Below are 20,921 nucleotides of genomic sequence, written 5' to 3' on the forward strand. Positions count from 1 at the left end.
ACAAATTTGAATTGAAGGCAGTCACTTCAGGAAGTGATTTTTATTTTATTTTAAATAATTTAAAAAAGGAAAAACTTTAAATAAAATTCAAGTTTACTCGAATTGACCCCAGCCCTGTCATCTGTACTAAACATGTCCAAAGCTGAACAGTACACACAGCAGCCTACTGCCATACCTGAGTCTGTGAGGGGTGGAAGGTGCTGCAGCCGAACGACTGCTGCAGTGAGTCCAGGAAGGGCTGGATCTTGTAGAGGCCATGGCTGCCGTGGCTGGAGCGGAAGGCCACGATGTGGAAGTACTTGAGAATCTTCTCGAAGCGCGCCTGGCTCATCTTGAGTGCGATGCTGCGGTTGCTAAAGAAGCCACTGCTCCAGATGCTGAGCACTGACTCACAGCGGTGAACGCTGGTGGAAGTCACAAAGCCCAAGAAGGCCTTCATCTCGGCCGCAGTCACGTTTCGCCAGCCCTCGTCGCTGCCGAAGCGCTCCTGATACTTCTTGGCATACATGTTGGTCTGCGTCACCATGTTCTGGATGGCGTTGTCGGGCACAAAGAGCTGGAAGAAGTCCATGCAAGTGGCTGTGGCTGGCATTCTCTGGGTAGGGCCTGGTGACAGGGAGAGAGACAGACAGATGATGGAGCTGCAGTCAAAGCATCACTCGCTCATTAAAACCTGCCTCTCAGATTGTTATTTTCATTTGACAGCATCAATCCCACATTACTTGTAAATTGAGTCTTACTGTGTAAACGACTATGATTTCTAAAAAGGGAATTACATTACTGTGACAGTATGGAGCTATTTTGTGCATTGAGTTATTTTGTAAATTAAAAAAGCACAACGTGTAGCATTTCTTTCCAGTCTTTGTTATTTGGATTGTGCTGTCAACCCTAGGGCTGCAATCAACTTCTATTCAACATGACAGTAACCATAATGTAATCGAAACAAGAATCAAGCTTTTTGTGCTTGAGGGAAGGGTTCATTATTGTCATGTGCTACACTATAGTGGATAGAAAAAGTCTTGTCTCGAACGTGTCAGATGAACATTCCCACTTATGCAAGCCGACAACTATAACCGTTTGGAAAAGCCCACTCATCGACATTGACATACTGTAGTTTCCAATGCATTGTAATCCGCACCTCCAACAACGCATCTGTCAAACTACTCAAGTTTGCAGATGACACCACTCTGGTCGGTCTCATCACCAACGGCAATGAGTCCATGTACCGTGGAGAGGTCGACCGGCTATCCACTGGGCACAGACGTCAGTTAAATTTGGTTGAGTTGTCAACTAACGTGAATTCAACGCGAAATCAACAAAAAATGTTACCTCGTCAATGGATTAGGTTAAAAGTTGGGTGAAAAAAAGACTACATTTTCTTACGATGACTTTTTTTGTAATCCAATCAGTTTTCCACATTGATTTGTATTTTTTTTTATGACATGGAAACAACATTGATTCAACCAGTTTTTGCCCAGTGGGTAGTGGCCTGGTGCAGTCACAATAACCTAAAACACAGACAAAAGCGTGGAGATGGTAGTTGACTTCAGAAAACGCCCCTCACCATCTCTCCCCCTCGAGATTGATGGCTCAAGTGTTAGCACAGCTGAATCATTCAAATTCCTGGGGACCATCATCTCCCACAGTCTCAAGTGGGAGGACAACATCACATCACCAACCAGCCAGTTTCTTCCCCCGGGCTGTGGCCCTCACCAATCGGCCATCTGGCCCATAGAGAGACTGAAAAACAGCTTCTATCTCAAGGCCATCAGACTGTTAAACAGCCACCACTAACATTTAGCGGCCGCTGCCAACATACTGACTCAACTCCAGCCACTTTAAAAATGGGAATTGATGGAAATTATGTAAAAATGTACCACTAGCCACTTTAAGCAATGCCACTTAATACAATGTTTATATACCCTACATTACCCATCTCATATGTATATATACTGTACTCTATATCATCTACTGCATCTTGCCATCTTTATGCAATACATGTACCACTAGCCACTTTAAACTATGCCACTTTATGTTTACATACCCTACAGTACTCATCTCATATGTATATACCGTACTCTATACCATCTACTGCATCTGCCATGCCGTTCTGTACCACCACTCATCCATATATCTTTATGTACATATTCTTTATCCCTTTACACTTGTGTGTGTGTATAAGGTAGTAGTGTGGAATTGTTAGGTTAGATTACTGTTGGTTATTACTGCATTGTCGGAACTAGAAGCACAAGCATTTCGCTACACTCGCATTAACATCTGCTAACCATGTGTATGTGACTAATAAAATTTGATTTGATTTGATTTGATTTGATTTAGAGACTATGCACTCTATGCTACAGTTTATTAGGTATACCACCCCATTCACGAAAATGGTTCGCTCCTACAGACATTTGAGTCACATGGTAGTGGCTTGCTATATAAAGCAGGCAGACGGGCATCGAGGCATTCAGTTACTGCTCAATTGAACGTTAGAATGCAAGCTAACAGGCGGACCAAACAGGCAAATAACGGCACAGTACAACAGTGGTGTGCAGAACGGCATCTCGGAGCGCACAACTCGTCGATCCTTGCCATGGATGGTCTATTGCAGCAGACCACCACACCAGATTCCACTCCTATCAGCTAAAAACAAGAAGTGGCTCCAGTGAGCATATGATCACCAACACTGGACAGTTGAGGAGTGAAAAACATTTGGTCCGACACCTGGTCTGACGAATCTCGGTTCCTGTTGCGTCATGCTGATGGCAGAGTCAGGATTTGGCGTAAGCAGCATGAGTCCATGGCCCCATCCTGCCTGGTGTCAACGGTACAGGTTGGTGGAGGTGGTGTAATGGTGTGGAGAATGTTTTCCTGGCACACGTTAGGTCCCTTGATACCAAGCAACGTTTCCATGCCCCGAAGAATTGACTGTTCTGGAGGCAAAGGGGTACTAGATGGATGTACCTAATAAACTGGCCACTGAGTGTATATTCTTACTGATACTGTAAATGTGTACATCCACTGTATACCCACTGTATATCAACCGTAAACCCAAGAATAGAACCTTGATTAAAACTGCAGCACTGAGCTGTCACAGGTCATCATCACATCTGTTAATTAACTGTGTAAGCTGTGGGTGTAAAGTATCTCTGGACTTAAGCAGGCCCTGGGTTAGAGGAGGGTTTGGCTGGGAGGCCGTCACTGTAAGGTCCCTTGATACCAAGCAACGTTTCCATGCCCCGAAGAATTGACTGTTCTGGAGGCAAAGGGGTACTAGATGGATGTACCTAATAAACTGGCCACTGAGTGTATATTCTTACTGATACTGTAAATGTGTACATCCACTGTATACCCACTGTATATCAACCGTAAACCCAAGAATAGAACCTTGATTAAAACTGCAGCACTGAGCTGTCACAGGTCATCATCACATCTGTTAATTAACTGTGTAAGCTGTGGGTGTAAAGTATCTCTGGACTTAAGCAGGCCCTGGGTTAGAGGAGGGTTTGGCTGGGAGGCCGTCACTGTAAATAAGAACCTGTTCTAAACTGACTTGCCTAGTTAAATAAAGGTTAATTAATGACACATCACAAAACCAGTGATGAAACTCATTGAACTGTCGCTCTCTAATCTTGTAAAGTCAGTAAGGGAGTAGAGCACCTCAACCAAGGTGCAGCCATAAATCACAAGAGAGCTCATCTAAGAGCTCTCAATTAAAAGCTGATGAACCAAAATATGTAATAAAATGATCCGCTTTTAATTATGAGAGAGAGTCACACCTATTTTTCTTGGCACACTTGTAAAGTATGCACATTCACTGGAGTGAGAAGGCGTCTCTAAACAGAAGTAGAAGTTCAGGCCCAGTAAACCAGTATTTATCTCATTCTCTGGAACAAATTGATATATCTGAAACAAACTATATCTGGAAGTTTGGATTGGCCAACTGCTAAAAGCCATTTGGCTAAAATGAAGAATCTCATGTCCTCTACGTCCAGCCTAGAGATAAGGAAAATGTTGGGTCTCAAAAGGACCATAATCAACTAGTTTGGTTTGCCGAAGAAATAAATACTTTTTATTTTACTATTCTTGCAATGAGTGTACATGTCAGGTTGACAGAGCTAAAAATTGTTACTTTTGGGCCCTTAGTTCCTCAAACCCAGACTGTGAGAGATACATCTAATTAGGCTACAGGCCAAAGGGTGGGTCACACTACAGACCTAGACACGGTTTCAAAAACCACTTCTTTAATCCAGTAGACTTTCAAATCTGGCAGCAAAGTGCAAAATACAGGATGACTGTCTTAGAGGCAGGGATTTCCAAAGACAGATGCCATAAAATCAATACAGTAAACAGAAGTCTGGCCAAAAATGAACTTATGGAATAGAATGGTTTTATTCCCTTGATTAAGAATTCCATTGTGGGAAATTCCTGACAACACCGCGGTAGAATGTCTAAGACGAACATACTGTAGATAATGTATGTGCCATTCAATAAAGTGAAATGGAGCTTGATTCTACAGCCTTTTCTATCATAATTATGTTACATAATACATTATACGGTTATAGATTATACGGTAATAGATTATACAGTATTATATTGTAATCCAGGGAGGTTGTCCTAACGTGCATATACACACTGCAGAGATTTTACTAGGATAATGAAATTAACTAATAGAATGACATTTCAGACCCATGGACATGCTTACTAAGTACTGCCTATCCCTGCTATAACTGTGGGATTTTCATATCGGACTAAATATCAATTATACAGACTCCATCTCTCATTTTCCCAATGTAAAATGTATATTGTGGTTTATTTATGTATGATAGCTAGTGTCCTGTAGAAGTGATGTTCTAACTCTAGTTTCTCCTTGAGACATGCGGACCTTGTACTGGACAGTCTTCTCCTCAGTGAGCACCAGTTTGCTGCATGGAAACCTTCCGTTGACCTAACCTTAATGACAAAACCACCTCATGTTCATCTTTCCTGGCCACACTGTGTCTTGCCTATTTGCTCATATACTAATGGGTTGGACACAGTCAAGCTTTTACTGCAATTTGGCTGAGGAATTTGTTTCAAATACACCTGCCAACACTATTGTTTGTGTCAACAGTCTCAAATAACTTTGTGGTGATTGTGAGAAATCAAACCATTTTCTAGTGGAGACAGAGACCGCCACACATACTGTAGTGTAGACTATAAAGTACAAAGACTTCTGTATACTGAAGTGATTCCCAAGGCAATGTCTTGTGCCTGAAATGTATTGGCTAACGCCACCACCTATCATTGCCTGTGATGAAGCCTATACCAAAGCCTACAGGCAGATGGCATGATTTTCTCTCACGTCGTGACAGTGGCACAAGGCACCACCCAGACCACCTTGGAGAGAGAGGGAGGCATTTATTTGCAAGTCAGTGAGAGAGTGTTCAAACAGAGTAATGATGAAGGGAGGAACCTCAACCTACACATGCTTATTTAGTTTGACATACAGTATCTATGCAATAACACCTATTATACGACTGACCAGAACTGTAATACATTGATCGTTTTACAGGACATTTGTAAGGATAACAATATGACATTTGGTTAGGTTGTTGGTACTAGAATGGGTTTAACTCCTGAAGTATAACTGGTAACTACTAGGTATTACTTTACAGTGGCAACACTGGGAAACCATTTTTTTTTTTTTTATTCTCTTTAAAGTCCCAGTGCAGTCAAAAACATGATTACCGGTGTTTTATATATATTTTCACACTATGAGGTTGGATTAATACTTTGAAATTGTGAAAAGGATGCTAATGCCCTTTTAGTGTAAGAGCTGTTGGAAAAGACTGCCTGAAATATCAGCCTGTATTGCTGAGATGGAGTTTTGGCCTGCTTGGTGACATCTCCAGGCGGTAAATTACTTAATAGACCAATAAGAATGAGAGTTCCAAACCTCTCTGCCAATAACAACAAGTTTTCAGTTTTCCTCTCCCCACACAGACCACTACCAGACAGTAGCAAAATTCTTGCTTAACAAATTGCTCTTTGCTAAGAAGCTATTTTTGACCAATTTAATCTTAAACAATCTCAGTAAGGTTCTTAATTGTTACACAGAAATGATTTGATATTGAGATCAAATAAAGGCTACATTGGACCTTTAAACTCTGCCATGGGCATGCAATAGGAGACTGAGATAATGGAATAAACATTACCATTACTTTACAGGCCCTCCATCATTGATCGTAGCAGCTGAACCTTCCATGAAGATGTAAGAGGGGAGATGGTCATTCATCTCCACTTAAAGAGTTAATTTGTCATGGCTGCCAGTGCCTCGCCTCTCTCTCAACCTATGATGTTTGAACAAACAGTGCTCCCTGGTCCATATCCAGCAGCCACACATATAGGCCTACAATCTGCACTATAAACAGCGATCTAGGGGTGCTTTCAAGACGTGCACCACTAACATGTTCTACACAGCAGCTCTTACTATACCGCCATAGACTACCTAGGTCACCTTACAGTATATTGCCAATGTAAAAAATACTAAATATTCCTGCCAATGAACATCCTCTATCGTATTTTTACCTTTCTTGGAGGTCCAAAATTCAGATTGGCATACTTCAATGCCTTAGTTGGCAAATACATGTGGCTGAACAGGCAAAGATGTTGCACAACGATATTAGTCTCTGGAGATGCAGGGAGAGGAACAGAGAAGCAGAGAGAGTTCTCTTAGGCTCCTCTGCAACTTGTCCCCTATGTCCATTTACTGTTTGGTCCCCAGTGCAGTGCAGTGTGGGCTATTTCATTTGGATAATTAAATAGCCAAATTCATATAAGCCACAATTCTCCAAGAAATTAATCCATATTGTGACATGATCCTTTATTAAAGGACACTTGGGCTTTCTTTCTCTCTCCCTCTTTTTCTTGACCTGCTGTTCAATCAGGAGTTAGGACCTACAATCATAGGCTACTTACTAGATGCGTACACACACACACACACACACACACACACACACACACACACACACACACACACACACACACACACACACACACACACACACACACACACACACACACACACACACACACACACACACACCTTAGATGATGGAGAAGATCAGATCATGATCCTATTCATTATGTCAAGGGAGGCTTTATTCTTAAAATGAAATACCATATGTCTCGTTGTATGGGGCCACCGTGATATCTTGCAGGGTGTCGCTCCATCCATCCTCTTCTGCTTGAGTTATTGAGACGGACCCGGGTGGACCTCCGCTTTGACAATTCACAGTCTCACCTGACCTTTGATCGTCGCCGGCCTCCATGCAGCAGTTATCCGAATTCGAGTCACCCGAAGTGCTGTAAAAGGGATTGTCGCTGCTGTCATCTCCCGATTCCCCAAAAACATCATCTGAGATCTGCAAACTCTCGTAGCGTGAGCGAGCCGCCTCCAGGACAGACAGCGCCTTCCTCCCACATTCCGCCATCTCTCGTCGATGCTTTTTGTTGCTTACAACACCGCACAATATTCGGCATGCAACTATCCACGACTGGGAAAAACTCGTACCACACACACCTACCTACGTCCACTCCCACTGTACGTTTTTAGAATTATGCTAGGCCTACTGCAGACTTGTGATGTGATAACTTCTATTCTCCCCTTTCTTCAAAGCATGTGCCGGAGAGGAGCTGTCCTCATCAAGGGTACTTAAATACCCTTAGGCGCTATGCACAGAGACCGAAATTATCAATATTGATCACACCTCTGCGCATCCGGGTTGGGCCAGCTATTTCGTTGGTGGCTCGTAAAATGGGCTCGTACTGTGTAGAGATTTCAATGAATACGCGGCATCATGATCAGCTGACCTGGGTTGCTCTCATGTGCTGGCCAATAGCGTTGATAATAGCGTTGTATATCTCACTGTAATGTCACATCTTATGGTATTAAAGCAGAATTGTCTTCTGATGCGGTTAGAAAATGCATATACCCCATCAATTGCTTATTGCTTATGATACGAATATAAAACACATGTATGACTAATGCGTTCGTTTATTCATTTATTATTAATGCATTCGTTTATTCAGACAATGTATTTACAGGAACTCTTTTAAATCAGTTTTGAAAACGTTTAATGAATTTATGTGGAAAGGAAAGCAACAGCAGGACAGGATTTTTGTTTTTAAGAACACCATATTTTTTGAAAAAACCAAGCAGCGCTCCCCTTGGTGCCCTGTGGGGGGTGCAGTAGACTGGTTCGCGGAAGTCATCTTGCTTTTTGGTGTGGTACCCTGTCATGTTTGCGGAAGTATAATTTTTCTTCTCCCCTCTGTCATTCTTCAGAAAGTATTTAGCAACATTCGTTACTTTATATTATAACTACATGTCCAGCCTTTTCTGATTTCAAGGATAGTACAAAAGAAAGATGAATCTGCCAAAGGGGCCAGATTCTCTGTGTTTCGACAAGGATGTGTTTATGAAGGTAAGAATTTGACTTTTGAAACTAGCTAGCTGGCTAGCAATGCTATAGGTTAGCTAGCAGTGATCAGCCAAACTGGCTTCATCACTTGTTATGAAACGACTTATATAAGTTTGTCTCGTAGTATTTATCTACCTAAACCCTATAAGAAATGGCAAGTTAGTTTCTGCTGCACATCATTTGCATAATCTTAGCTAGCTAGGTAACTAACTAACTACATGATCACTCATGACATGTTTTCATCATCTGTTGCATTCAGGATGACTTCGACGTGGATCAGTTTGTTGCAGATTGCAGAAAGCATGTCCAACTGGAGGAGATGCGCGAGGACCTTGAGATGTATTACAAACAGCTCAAAACAGCCATGGTTGAGCTCATCAATAAAGACTATGCTGACTTTGTCAACCTCTCCACCAATCTGGTGAGTTTCTATGGCTGACACGTTCAAGATGCTGCAGTGTCCCCCACCCATAAGCTGCATTATGGAATGTTTACAACCATGCATTTTCAGCCAAATAACAAGATAGCAATCATATTTTACGATGATGTCACTCAAAAGAAACTAGAAGCAACTGAGAGCAACAGCAGGAATCTGCTCAATATAGATGTAGCAATCTAAATAGATGTGATGTGGGATAATGATGATGTTTGTTCTTCCTAACAGTTGTTCCAGCTAGGATCAGGACTTTTACATGTCAAATAGGCCTAATAGCTACAGTAGCTAGATAATAATGGATATCATCTATTTAGGTTGGAATGGACAAAGCCCTGAACCAGCTATCAGTACCACTGGGTCAGTTGCGTGAAGAGGTGCTGGTATGTGCTCTGTTTCACTCTATTTTTTCATATTATGATCAATTGGATTTACCTTCATTTCTGTTGACTTGGTCACATGTTGTCCTTTTTCTGTTGACTTGGTCACTTGTTGTCCTTTTTCTGTTGACTTGGTCACTTGTTGTCCTTTTTCTGTTGACTTGGTCACACACATTGTCCTTTTTCTGTTGACTTGGTCACACACATTGTCCTATTTCTGTTGACTTGGTCACATGTTGTCCTATTTCTGTTGACTTGGTCACATGTTGTCCTATTTCTGTTGACTTGGTCACACGCGCGGTCCTATTTCTGTTGACTTGGTCACACGCGCTGTCTTATTTCTGTTGACTTGGTCACACGCGCTGTCCTATTTCTGTTGACTTGGTCACACGCGCTGTCTTATTTCTGTTGACTTGGTCACACGCGCTGTCCTATTTCTGTTGACTTGGTCACACGCGCTGTCCTATTTCTGTTGACCTGGTCACACGCGCTGTCTTATTTCTGTTGACTTGGTCACACGCGCTGTCTTATTTCTGTTGACTTGGTCACACGCGCTGTCTTATTTCTGTTGACTTGGTCACACGTGCTGCGCTGTCTTATTTCTGTTGACTTGGTCACACGCGCTGTCTTATTTCTGTTGACTTGGTCACACGCGCTGTCTTATTTCTGTTGACTTGGTCACACGCGCTGTCTTATTTCTGTTGACTTGGTCACACATGCTGTCCTATTTCTGTTGACTTGGCCACACATGTTATCCTATTTTTGTGTGTTGTGTTGGTCTCCTTTTTACTTCTCAGAACTTGAGAACATCTGTAAGTGAGGTGGTCCAAGCCGTTGACAACCAGCTATCCAAGCAAGATGACTTGCAAAACAAAAAGGTTTGTTAACCTTATGTCTACCATTTCAAACAATAGTTTTTCTATAACATACAGTACATTTGTATGTGTGTAGCTGGATGCTTACACTTTTGCAATTCATTTAGACAAAAGATTATGATTCAAAGAAAAGTTAGACGAGTTTCTTTAAACTGTCATGTGTCTCTTTTCTTCGTTTAAACCAGATCAATGTCATGAAACTCATACAAGTTGTTCGATCAGTAGAGAAGATTGAAAAAATCCTACATTCTCAGAACTCAAAAGACTGGACATCTCTTGAGATGAGCAGGTCTGTTTAAAAAGAGATTGCATCAGCTTTTTTGCTGATTTTACATAGGCTATTTACCATATGGATGTATCTGTTAATGATGAATACAGTCTATTTACCATACGGATGTACAGTTGGAGTCGGAAGTTTACATACACTTATGGTTGCTGTATTGGTTGTAATATTGTTATATTGGTTGTTACAGTTGAAGTCGTAAATTTACATACACTTAGGTTGGAGTCATTAAAACTCGTTTTTCAACCACTCCACAAATTTCTTGTTAACAAACTATAGTTTTGGCAAGTCGGTTAGGACATCTACTTTGTGCATGACGCAAGTAATTTTTCCAACGATTGTTTACAGACAGATTATTTCACTTATAATTTACTGTATCACAATTCCAGTGTGTCAGAAGTTTACATACACTAAGTTGACTGTGCCTTTAAACAGCTTGGAAAATTCCAGAAAATGATGTCATGGCTTTAGAAGCTTCTGGTAGGCTAATTGACATAATTTGAGTCATTTGGAGGTGTACCTGTGGATGTATTTCAATGCCTACCTTCAAACTCAGTGCCTCTTCCAAACGCCTGAAGGTACCATGTTCATCTATGCAAACAATAGTACGCAAGTATGAACACCATGGGACCACGCAGCCGTCATACCATTCAGGAAGGAGACGTGTTCAGTCTCCTAGAGAAGAACGGACCATGGTGCGAAAAGTGCAAATCAATCCCAGAACAACAGCAATGGACCTTGTGAAGATGCTGGGGGAAACAGGTACAAAAGTATCTATATCCACAGTAAAACGAGTCCTATATTGACATAACCTGAAAGGCTGCTCAGCAAGAAGCCACTGCTCCAAACCTCCAAAAAAGCCAGGCAACTGCACATGAGGACAAAGATCGTACTTTTTGGAGAAATGTCCTCTGGTCTGATGAAACAAAAATAGAACTGTTTGGCCATAACCATTGTTATGTTTGGAGGAAAAAGGGGGAAGCTTGCAAGCCGAAGAACACCCTCCCAACCCTGAAGCACGGGGGTGGCAGCATCATGTTGTGGGGGTGCTTTGCTGCAGGAGGGACTGGTGCACTTCACAAAATAGATGGCATCATGAGGCAGGAACATTATGTGGATATATTGAAGCAACATCTCAAGACATCAGTCAGGAAGTTAAAGCTTGGTCACAAATGGGTCTTCCAAGTGGACAATGACCCCAAGCATACTTCCAAAGTTGTGGCAAAATGGCTTAAGGACAACAAAGTCAAGGTATTGGAGTGGCCATTACAAAGCCCTGACCTCAATCCTATAGAAAATATTTGGTCAGAACTGAAAAAGCGTGTGCGAGCAAGGACGCCTACAAACCTGACTCAGTTACACCAGCTTTGCCAGGAAGAATGGGCCAAAATTCACCCTACTTATTGTGGGAAGCTTGTGGAAGCCTACCTGAAACGTTTGACCCAAGTTAAACAATTTTAAAGGTTATGCTACCAAATACACTCAATTAGTATGTAAACTTCTGACCCACTGGGAATGTGAAAGAAATAAAAGCTGAAATAAATCATTCTCTCCTATTATTCTGACATTTCACATTCTTAAAATGTCACATTCTTAGTGGTGATCCTAACTGACCTAAGACAGGAAATTTTGACTAGGATTAAATGTCAGGAATTGTGAAAAACTGAGTTTAAATGTATTTGGCAGAGGTGTATGTAAACTTCCGACTTCAACTGTATCTCAGTTAATGATGAAGTTTGCCGTTTCTTTTGCTTTGTAGTCCTCTCTTAGCTGGCCAGATTCTGGAGCGGATTGCCACAGAGTTCAACCAGCTGCAGTTCCATGCTGTCCAAAGCAAGGGCATGCCCCTGCTGGACAAAGTCAGGCCTGTACGTCCCGTCACATCATTCAATATTGACGGCTCCATTGGATTTGTGGAGTTAATTTTCAGTACACAAACTAGACTAAGGTTAATGGTTGAAAATGGCCATACCTGTCCATTATAAACATCCCTTTACTGACACTGTGTCTGTCCATGCCTGTCCATTGTAAACATCCCTTTACTGACACTGTGCCTGTCCATTGTAAACATCCCTTTACTGACACTGTGTCTGTGTACGACTTTTGTTGTAGCGTATTTCTGGCATCACGTCCATGCTACAGCAGTCTTTGGAGGGGCTCCTCATACAGGGCCTCCAGACCTCCAACGTGGACATTGTGCGTCACTGCCTACGCACCTACGCCACCATCGACAAGACCAGGGACGCAGAGGCACTGGTGGGACAAGTCCTGGTCAAGCCCTACATGGACATGGTGAGGTTGTGTTTCATCGGAACCATCAAGATCAGAAGAGCATTTAGTGCTGGTGTCCCGTACCCAGATTGAACCTACTCCTGGACTTAAAAACTTAATTTTATTTGCTTTTAAATCCGGAAATAGGCTTTATCTTGTTTCTGATAATCCGGCTCTTAGTGCCCAGCTCACCAATATCTTTGTGAAACGATGCAGAAATTGACAGTTCAATAACTTTATGTACTGTGTTCTGCTTCAGAGATGAAGTCCATGTTTCCCTCGCTATATAAACAGTACTTCAGTTACTATTTTGTTATCAACAGGTCATTGTTGAACAGTTTGTCAAGTCCACCCCCAATGGCCTTCAAATAATGTACACCAAGCTCCTACAGTTTGTGCCACATCACTGTAGACTGCTGCGCGAGGTGACTGGAATGGTCATTTCAAGGTAAGCACCATAGCTGTCCACAGTCAAAGTTTTAAAGGCTTCTCTCCCTTCAGATATAAGAAAGTACATGGTAGAATGGTAGTTACACATTGAAAACAAAGAAAGTACATGGTAGAATGGTAGTTACACATTGAAAACCCAGAAAGTACATGGTAGAATGGTAGTTACACGTTGAAAACCCAGAAAGTACATGGTAGAATGGTAGTTATATGTTGAAAACCCAGAAAGTACACGGTAGAATGGTAGTTACACGTTGAAAACCCAGAAAGTACACGGTAGAATGGTTGTTACACGTTCAAACCTAGAAAGTACACGGTAGAATGGTAGTTACACTTTCAAAACCTAGAAAGTACATGGTAGAATGGTAGTTACGAGTTCATAACCTAGAAAGTACATGTTAGAATGGTTGTTACGTGTTCATAACCTAGAAAGTTCACGGTAGAATGGTAGTTATGCATTCATAACCTAGAAAGTACGTGGTAAAATGGTAGTTACACGTTGAAAACACAGATAGTACATGGTAAAATGGTATTTACGCATTCATAACCTAGAAAGTATGTGGTAAAATGGTAGTTACACGTTCAAAACCTAGAATGGTAGTTACGCATTTAAAACCTAGAAAGTACACGGTAGAATGGTAGTTACGCGTTCATAACCCAGAAAGTATGTGGTAAAATGGTAGAATGGTAGTTATGCATTTAAAACCTAGAAAGTACACGGTAGAATGGTAGTTACGCGTTCATAACCCAGAAAGTATGTGGTAAAATTCATAACCTAGAAAGTTCAAGGTAGAATGGTCGTTACGTGTTCATAACCTAGAAAGTTCACGTTAGAATGGTAGTTACACGTTCATAACCCAGAAGGTAGAATGGTAGTTACACGTTCATAACCCAGAAGGTAGAATGGTAGTTACACGTTCATAACCCAGAAGGTAGAATGGTAGTTACACGTTCATAACCCAGAAGGTAGAATGGTAGTTACACGTTCATAACCCAGAAGGTAGAATGGTAGTTACACGTTCATAACCCAGAAGGTAGAATGGTAGTTACATGTTCATAACCCAGAAGGTAGAATGGTAGTTACACGTTCATAACCCAGAAGGTAGAATGGTAGTTATGCGTTCATAACCTTGAAGTACGTGGTAAAATAGTAGTTATGCGTTCATAACCCAGAAAGTATGTGGTAAAATAGTAGTTACGCGTTCATAACCTTGAAGTACGTGGTAAAATAGTAGTTACGCGTTCATAACCCAGAAAGTATGTGGTAAAATGGTAGTTACGCGTTCATAACCCAGAAAGTATATGGTAGAATGGTGGTTAACCATTCATTATCTATGAATTTCTTGTTTGTTCTTTCTCATGTCTTTGCTTTCGGCTGTCTGTCCAGTGAGAAGGCAGACATAGTCCCGGGATACGACTTCTTGGTGAACTCAGTGTGGCCGGAAATCATCAAAGGTATCGAGGAGAGAATTGCATCTCTCTTCAACGCGGGCAACCCTGACACCTTTTATGATGTATGTACTCTAACTACCCAATCATGTTCCTCTGGCATCAAAACTGTCAAATCAACAACAACAAAAATCCAACAGAGCTTGGAAATACAATAGTAGGGGAAACGCTGACCCTGAGAAGTCCTACTCTGTACAAGTAGGAGAGGGAGACTACATTCTCATTCTGTTCATGTTTGTATCTATTTTGCAGAGGTACACTATCAGCATTGACTTTGTGAGAAAGTTTGAGAGACAGTGTGGCTCCCAAGCCAGTGTGAGGAGACTGAGAGCTCACACCTCCTATCAGAGCTTCCACAACAAGTGGAACCTACCCATCTACTTCCAGCTCAGGTGAATAGCTGTGTGCTCCTGCATTGCTTGCTGTTTGAGGTTTTTGGCTGGGGTTCTGTACAGCACTTTGTGACATCAGCTGATGTAAGAAGGGTATTATAAATACATTTGATTGATTGATTGCTCCATGACCTTTGACCTCTGTGCTTCCTGTACTGACCCAGTTATGTGCATGTATTACAGTAGTGTCCACTCAACAACTCAATCTGCCACAGTGCTGTCAGAACTGATATGCTCTGGTAACCTCCCTGGCAGGGGGTGTTTCCCTTTTATTTCATTCATTTCATGTTATTTTTAAAACGTGCATGAATTTATGTATTCTGAAATCTATTAACAAGAATATCTACAACAAAAATGCTTTGGATTTTGCTCCCTTTATAATTGTCACCTACCCTACTGATGTCCAGTCATCCATTTTACTTCCTGGATATTGTGCTGTCCACATCATATGTTGTTACAGATAAGAAGATATTTACAGGCTATGCATCATAATATGTTGTCAGATTTGAGAGGTACTTTAGCATTGTGTCCAACACAAGTCTGGCTTTTTGCGTAAGGCCTGATGAATACTCCCTCTAAGGGAATATTGATTTTCTCTAGAGTCAACGTGAAGGTTGTTGGACACACTGCCTTGCACTGTTTGTCAGCCCCGGCACATTTTACAGTGGAATGTACATCATGCTGCACATACTCAACACTGTGTAAAAAAAACAACAACATGTTTTTGATCAATTCCAACTGTTTTGCTTATAGAACAGCATGCTAGCTTATATGTGTTCAACAGCCAGGCATTGACCTATTGTTCCCCATCTCTGTCACAGGTACAAGGAAATTGCTGCATGTTTAGAGAATGCTATTGCTGATGGGTTAGAGGCAGCACCAGGTTAGTAGCTATATCCAACTGTAATAACACGACAGACCCTGGTTCGATTCCAGGCTGTATCACAACCGGCCGTGATTGTGAGTCCCATAGGGCGGTGCACAATTGGCCCAGCGTCATCCAGGTTAGGGTTTGGCCGGGGTAGGCCATCATTGTAAATAAGAATTTGTTCTTAACTGACTTGCCTAGTTAAATAAAAGTTTAAAAAAAATGTTTTTAAATATACAAATGGATAAGTTATTTTATTAGTCATTACCATAATATACAATAATACCTGATGGCTTCAATTATTTCCTCCCCTCCTACACTCTCTTCCTCCCTACACACTCTCCCCCTCCCAACACACTCTCCCCTCGTCCATACACTTTCTCTTCCTCCCTACACACTCTCTCTTCCTCCCTACACACTCTCTCTTCCTCCCTACACACTCTCTCTTCCTCAGCGGGCAGCTCCTATCACCTGCTGGTGTCCCAAGTGCTGTGGAACAGCTTGGTCAGGTGCTGGGCGGAGAAGGTGTACCTGCCCCCGCTGGTTCACCGCTTCTGGAAGCTCACCCTGCAGCTGATCTCACGCTACTCCAAGTTCCTCACTGAGGTACAGCCTCCAACATGGCAATACAACCTTTCCACTACAATATTAATGCTAGTGTCTATAGATTCAGTGATACCTCTATTAATCTAGTGATCAACGTAGCCTGCAGTGTCAGTATTCCAGTATTTTAAATGAGTCCTATAAAAGGAAATGCTGGTTAAGTTGTCATGATTGGTGTTTCTGGACCCTGTCTCCTAGATGCTGACTAAATCTCCCTCCACGGACGTCAGTAAAGACCCTGTGAGGCTCCTCCCCAGCTCCGCCTCCTCCACGTCCAGTCGCACCTCTCAGGATGATGGGGGCAGCGAGAGCGGCAGCCCAGCAACCCTCTCCACCAAACAGCTGGTCTTTATAGCCTCTGATGTGAACCAACTACAAGACCAGGTAGTGATATGGACTAATCACAAGACCAGTTAGTGATATGGGCCAATCACAACAAGCCAATGCAGTTTTGTATTGTATTTACCTTCCAAGAAGCCAAACGGAGTTGGCACAAATCTTAATAATGTTGTTTTTAACTATTGCTTTTAGGGTTAGGCAACATTAGACATGCTATTGCATGAAACTTATTTGTTCATATTTTTCTCGACTATTAAAAGTTTGCCTTTCTCACAGATTACGGAACTTTCTGAGATGATTAAGCAGAGACTGGAGATCATTGGGTACAACAACTTTGTAATTGTTGCAGGTATGTCATCGTCATGCTTGAAAGATGAAAAGCACACATTTATACGTTGTTCCAAACAAGTGTTTAATCATGGTACTTATTCCATCAACTCTTACTGCATGTTAGTTGATATATTGCCTTTTGATTGCCTTTTTGACAAGTGTCCCTCCCTGCCTTGTGTTCTCTCTCCAGAGGCCCTAGAAGACTCCAAAGCCTCCCTGTCTGGCTGCATTCCCACCTTGAACCGCAAGATGACTCAGCATTTAACCGAGAGGTGCTTCCGCTTCCTGAAGAGTGCTTCTGAAGTCCCCCGACTGTACCGCAGGACCAACAAGGTGAGACGGCCCGCCCCTCAGGCCCCATCCTCTCAGAACAATGGAGCAGTGCTCCCATTAGGCTTCAACGTCGCTGAGATTATTAGAGAACATCTGCTGTACAGTACCAAAATACTGAAGAGTGCACCACACTCCACACTCACAGGCTTGAAAACGTGACTGTTCTTCATCCCTTGTATAGGAAGTTCCCTCCAGAGCCTCTGCCTACATGGACAACGCCCTGCGGCCGCTGCACCAGCTCCTGAGCGACTCCAAAGACACGGTGAAGCCCTCCATCGCCCAGGACTGGCTACGGATCACACTCAATGACTGCACTCACAGGTAGGGGGACTCTGCTGTCTGTTAGACTTCCTGTGTAGGCAACTACAGCAGTGTTACTCATCTCCAATCCTCCAGTATCCCCAATAGCACACGCTTTTGTTTTTAACCTCAGACAAGTAGAATCAGGTATGCTTGTACTGTTGGGGATACTGGAGGACCGGAGTTGGGAAACACATAACTACAGTATACTGGCGACTGCTGATTGTGAAAGGGAGATCTTGTAAGGCGAATTCTGGTCCACATATAAAGATTCTACACTGAATGCATGCCTTAGTTTTTAGTCCTTGTATTGTTTTGTCCAAAGAATGGCACCACACAAGGACACCAACTAACATTGAATTGAATTCCGTGGCAGTCAACCGCACTAACTTAAGTAGCTTTTTGTTCTGCTCCACCAAGCACAGAAGTCTGTAATTTTCCATCTTGACTTTGGGCAGATATTTTGAAACCATATCAGATATTTTGAGTTCTGTGAAAAAAATGGAGGAGAGTTTAAAGAGACTGAAGCAAGCAAGGAAAACAGTGACCACCAACACGACAGGAACCACCGGAGGCCCCACAGACGACAGCAAGATCCGCCTGCAGCTGGCCTTGGATGTGGAGTACCTGGGAGAACAGGTAGGGTTCACCCTGTTAGAGAACACCAACCGTATCTTGTAATTGTTCTTTGACTATGTTTTAGAAAGACAGTCTGTTTAACTCAAACAGTGGGAAGGAAGGCATGTCAGGAAAATCCCCAGAATGATTGTTGTGATGGTAAGCTTCTAATACCATATTGATGTTTGTTTCCCATGATAGATTCAGAAGATGGGTCTGCAGCCTGCCGACATCACCATGTTCTCAACACTAAATGACTTGGTCCAAGGAGCACAGGACGGGACTCCATCAGAGCAGGCTGGACCATAATCCTGCACCAATGTACCTGTATGCTTGTAGTTAGGAGGAAGAAAGCCCAGTGAAGGACTGGGTCATATTTATGTTGAACATTGATCATATGGGACATGGCATTGAAAATCAGGAGAATTTCTAAATGTCATTGTACAATAGCAATGAAATATTTCCTACTGGCTCCCTGGCTGTTCATAGCAGCAAATGTCTACTTTAATTAACCCTAACCCCTTTAAATATATTGTATGTGGTGAACAGAGTTGGGGAATGATGAGAGATATTGTGAACAGAGTTGGTGAAGAATGAGATGTATATAAGTTTAGCTGTTATGAGGGGTGACCTAATAAAGTATCTCTACGTTCAGCTGTTATGAGGGGTAACATAATAAAGTATCTCTACGTTCAGCTGTTATGAGGGGTGACATAATAAAGTATCTCTACGTTCAGCTGTTATGAGGGGTGACATAATAAAGTATATCTACGTTCAGCTGTTATGAGGGGTAACATAATAAAGTATCTCTACGTTCAGCTGTTATGAGGGGTGACCTAATAAAGTATCTCTACGTTCAGCTGTTATGAGGGGTGACATAATAAAGTATCTCTACGTTCAGCTGTTATGACGGGTGACCTAATAAAGTATCTCTACGTTCAGCTGTTATGAGGGGTGACCTAATAAAGTATCTCTACGTTCAGCTGTTATGAGGGGTGACCTAATAAAGTATCTCTACGTTCAGCTGTTATGAGGGGTGACCTAATAAAGTATCTCTACGTTCAGCTGTTATGAGGGGTGACATAATAAAGTATCTCTACGTTCAGCTGTTATGAGGGGTGACCTAATAAAGTATCTCTACGTTCAGCTGTTATGAGGGGTGACATAATAAAGTATCTCTACGTTCAGCTGTTATGAGGGGTGACCTAATAAAGTATCTCTACGTTCAGCTGTTATGAGGGGTGACCTAATAAAGTATCTCTACGTTCAGCTGTTATGAGGGGTGACCTAATAAAGTATCTCTACGTTCAGCTGTTATGAGGGGTGACCTAATAAAGTATCTCTATGTTCAGCTGTTATGAGGGGTGACCTAATAAAGTATCTCTACGTTCAGCTGTTATGAGGGGTGACCTAATAAAGTATCTCTACGTTCAGCTGTTATGAGGGGTGACATAATAAAGTATCTCTACGTTCAGCTGTTATGAGGGGTAACATAATAAAGTATCTCTACGTTCAGCTGTTATGAGGGGTGACCTAATAAAGTATCTCTCTAAGTTCAGTGACACTCAGTTCATTTGCTAGACAGGGATCAACCATAATTATTTTCCGTCTGGTTTTGGGAAAAGGTTGTTCATTATTATGTTATCAAAACCTTTAAGTCTCAGGAGAAATATAGTCACGAGCTATTCATTTTTTTTTCTAGAGGATTTGTCCCAAAAAAAAGATCCACAATATTCAGAAACTGTAATATTCTTGCAATCACAAAAAAAAATTCTTAGGATAATAGAAATATATAAATTCAGACCTTTCAATAATCATTTGTCCAGTTTTATCATAGTGTACAGTACACTGCTGTAACCTACAATGTACACTACCGTTCAAAAGTTTGGGGTCACTTAGAAATTTGTTTTTGAAAGAAAAGCAAATTTTTTGTCAATTAAAATTACATCAAATTGATCAGAAATACAGTGTAGACATTGTTAATGTTGTAAATGACTATTGTAGCTGGAAACGGCAGATTTTTTGAATGGAATATCTACATTGGCGTACAGAGGCCCATTATCAGCAACCATCACTCCTGTGTTCCAAAGGCACGTTGTGTTAGCTAATCCAAGTTTACCATTTTAAAAGGTTAATTGATCATTAGAAAACCCTTTTGCAATTATGTTAGCACAGCTGAAAACTGTTGTCCTGATTTAAAGAAGCAATAAAACTGGGCTTCTTTAGACTAGTTGAGTATCTGGAGCATCAGCATTTGTGGGTTTGATTACAGAATCAAAACGGCTAGAAACAAAGCACTTTCTTCTGAAACTTCTATTTTTTTATATACTTTGTTTTTATTGTAGGAACACAAAGAAAGTACAAATAAAGTAAAATAAAAGATTTGGCAGTTACAGTGCACTTCATACCTTCGTCATCATATTAGTTACATTAGCATCTTTGAATTAGACCTTTTCCAAGTATGAAACTAATTTCTCCCAGTATTCCTGACCTCTCTCCTGTTGAGTTCTTAAAGCAAAGGTCATACGCTCCATG

At 41.7% G+C, this 20,921-nt stretch overlaps 2 protein-coding genes across 2 annotated transcripts in view; one reads left to right on the forward strand and one right to left on the reverse strand.

Moving 5' to 3' along the window:
* LOC139571423 (piggyBac transposable element-derived protein 5-like) overlaps nucleotides 1-7,828 on the reverse strand; it is a 41,476-nt gene extending 33,648 nt beyond the window's left edge. Inside the window, exons 1-2 of the mRNA XM_071394274.1 lie at nucleotides 7,163-7,828; nucleotides 176-606 (exon numbers count right to left, since the gene is read on the reverse strand). Coding sequence (XP_071250375.1) covers nucleotides 176-606; nucleotides 7,163-7,475 — 744 coding nt within the window. The 5' untranslated portion in view covers nucleotides 7,476-7,828. The remainder of the gene's footprint in view (nucleotides 1-175; nucleotides 607-7,162) is intronic.
* Nucleotides 7,829-8,253: 425 nt separating this feature from the next.
* LOC139571422 (conserved oligomeric Golgi complex subunit 2-like) lies at nucleotides 8,254-19,944 on the forward strand. The gene is made up of 18 exons (XM_071394273.1): nucleotides 8,254-8,468; nucleotides 8,725-8,886; nucleotides 9,216-9,281; nucleotides 10,076-10,156; nucleotides 10,339-10,442; nucleotides 12,196-12,304; nucleotides 12,549-12,728; nucleotides 13,031-13,155; nucleotides 14,542-14,668; nucleotides 14,856-14,995; nucleotides 15,817-15,878; nucleotides 16,318-16,469; nucleotides 16,665-16,850; nucleotides 17,082-17,154; nucleotides 17,326-17,468; nucleotides 17,650-17,789; nucleotides 18,227-18,407; nucleotides 18,588-19,944. The coding sequence occupies exons 1-18, from the start codon at nucleotides 8,412-8,414 to the stop codon at nucleotides 18,693-18,695; spliced, it is 2,196 nt and encodes a 731-aa protein (XP_071250374.1). The 5' UTR covers nucleotides 8,254-8,411; the 3' UTR covers nucleotides 18,696-19,944.
* Nucleotides 19,945-20,921: the final 977 nt, after the last annotated feature.

This window comes from Salvelinus alpinus, chromosome 3 (assembly GCF_045679555.1).
Source record: "Salvelinus alpinus chromosome 3, SLU_Salpinus.1, whole genome shotgun sequence".
In the NCBI taxonomy this organism is placed as follows: Eukaryota; Metazoa; Chordata; class Actinopteri; order Salmoniformes; family Salmonidae; genus Salvelinus; species Salvelinus alpinus.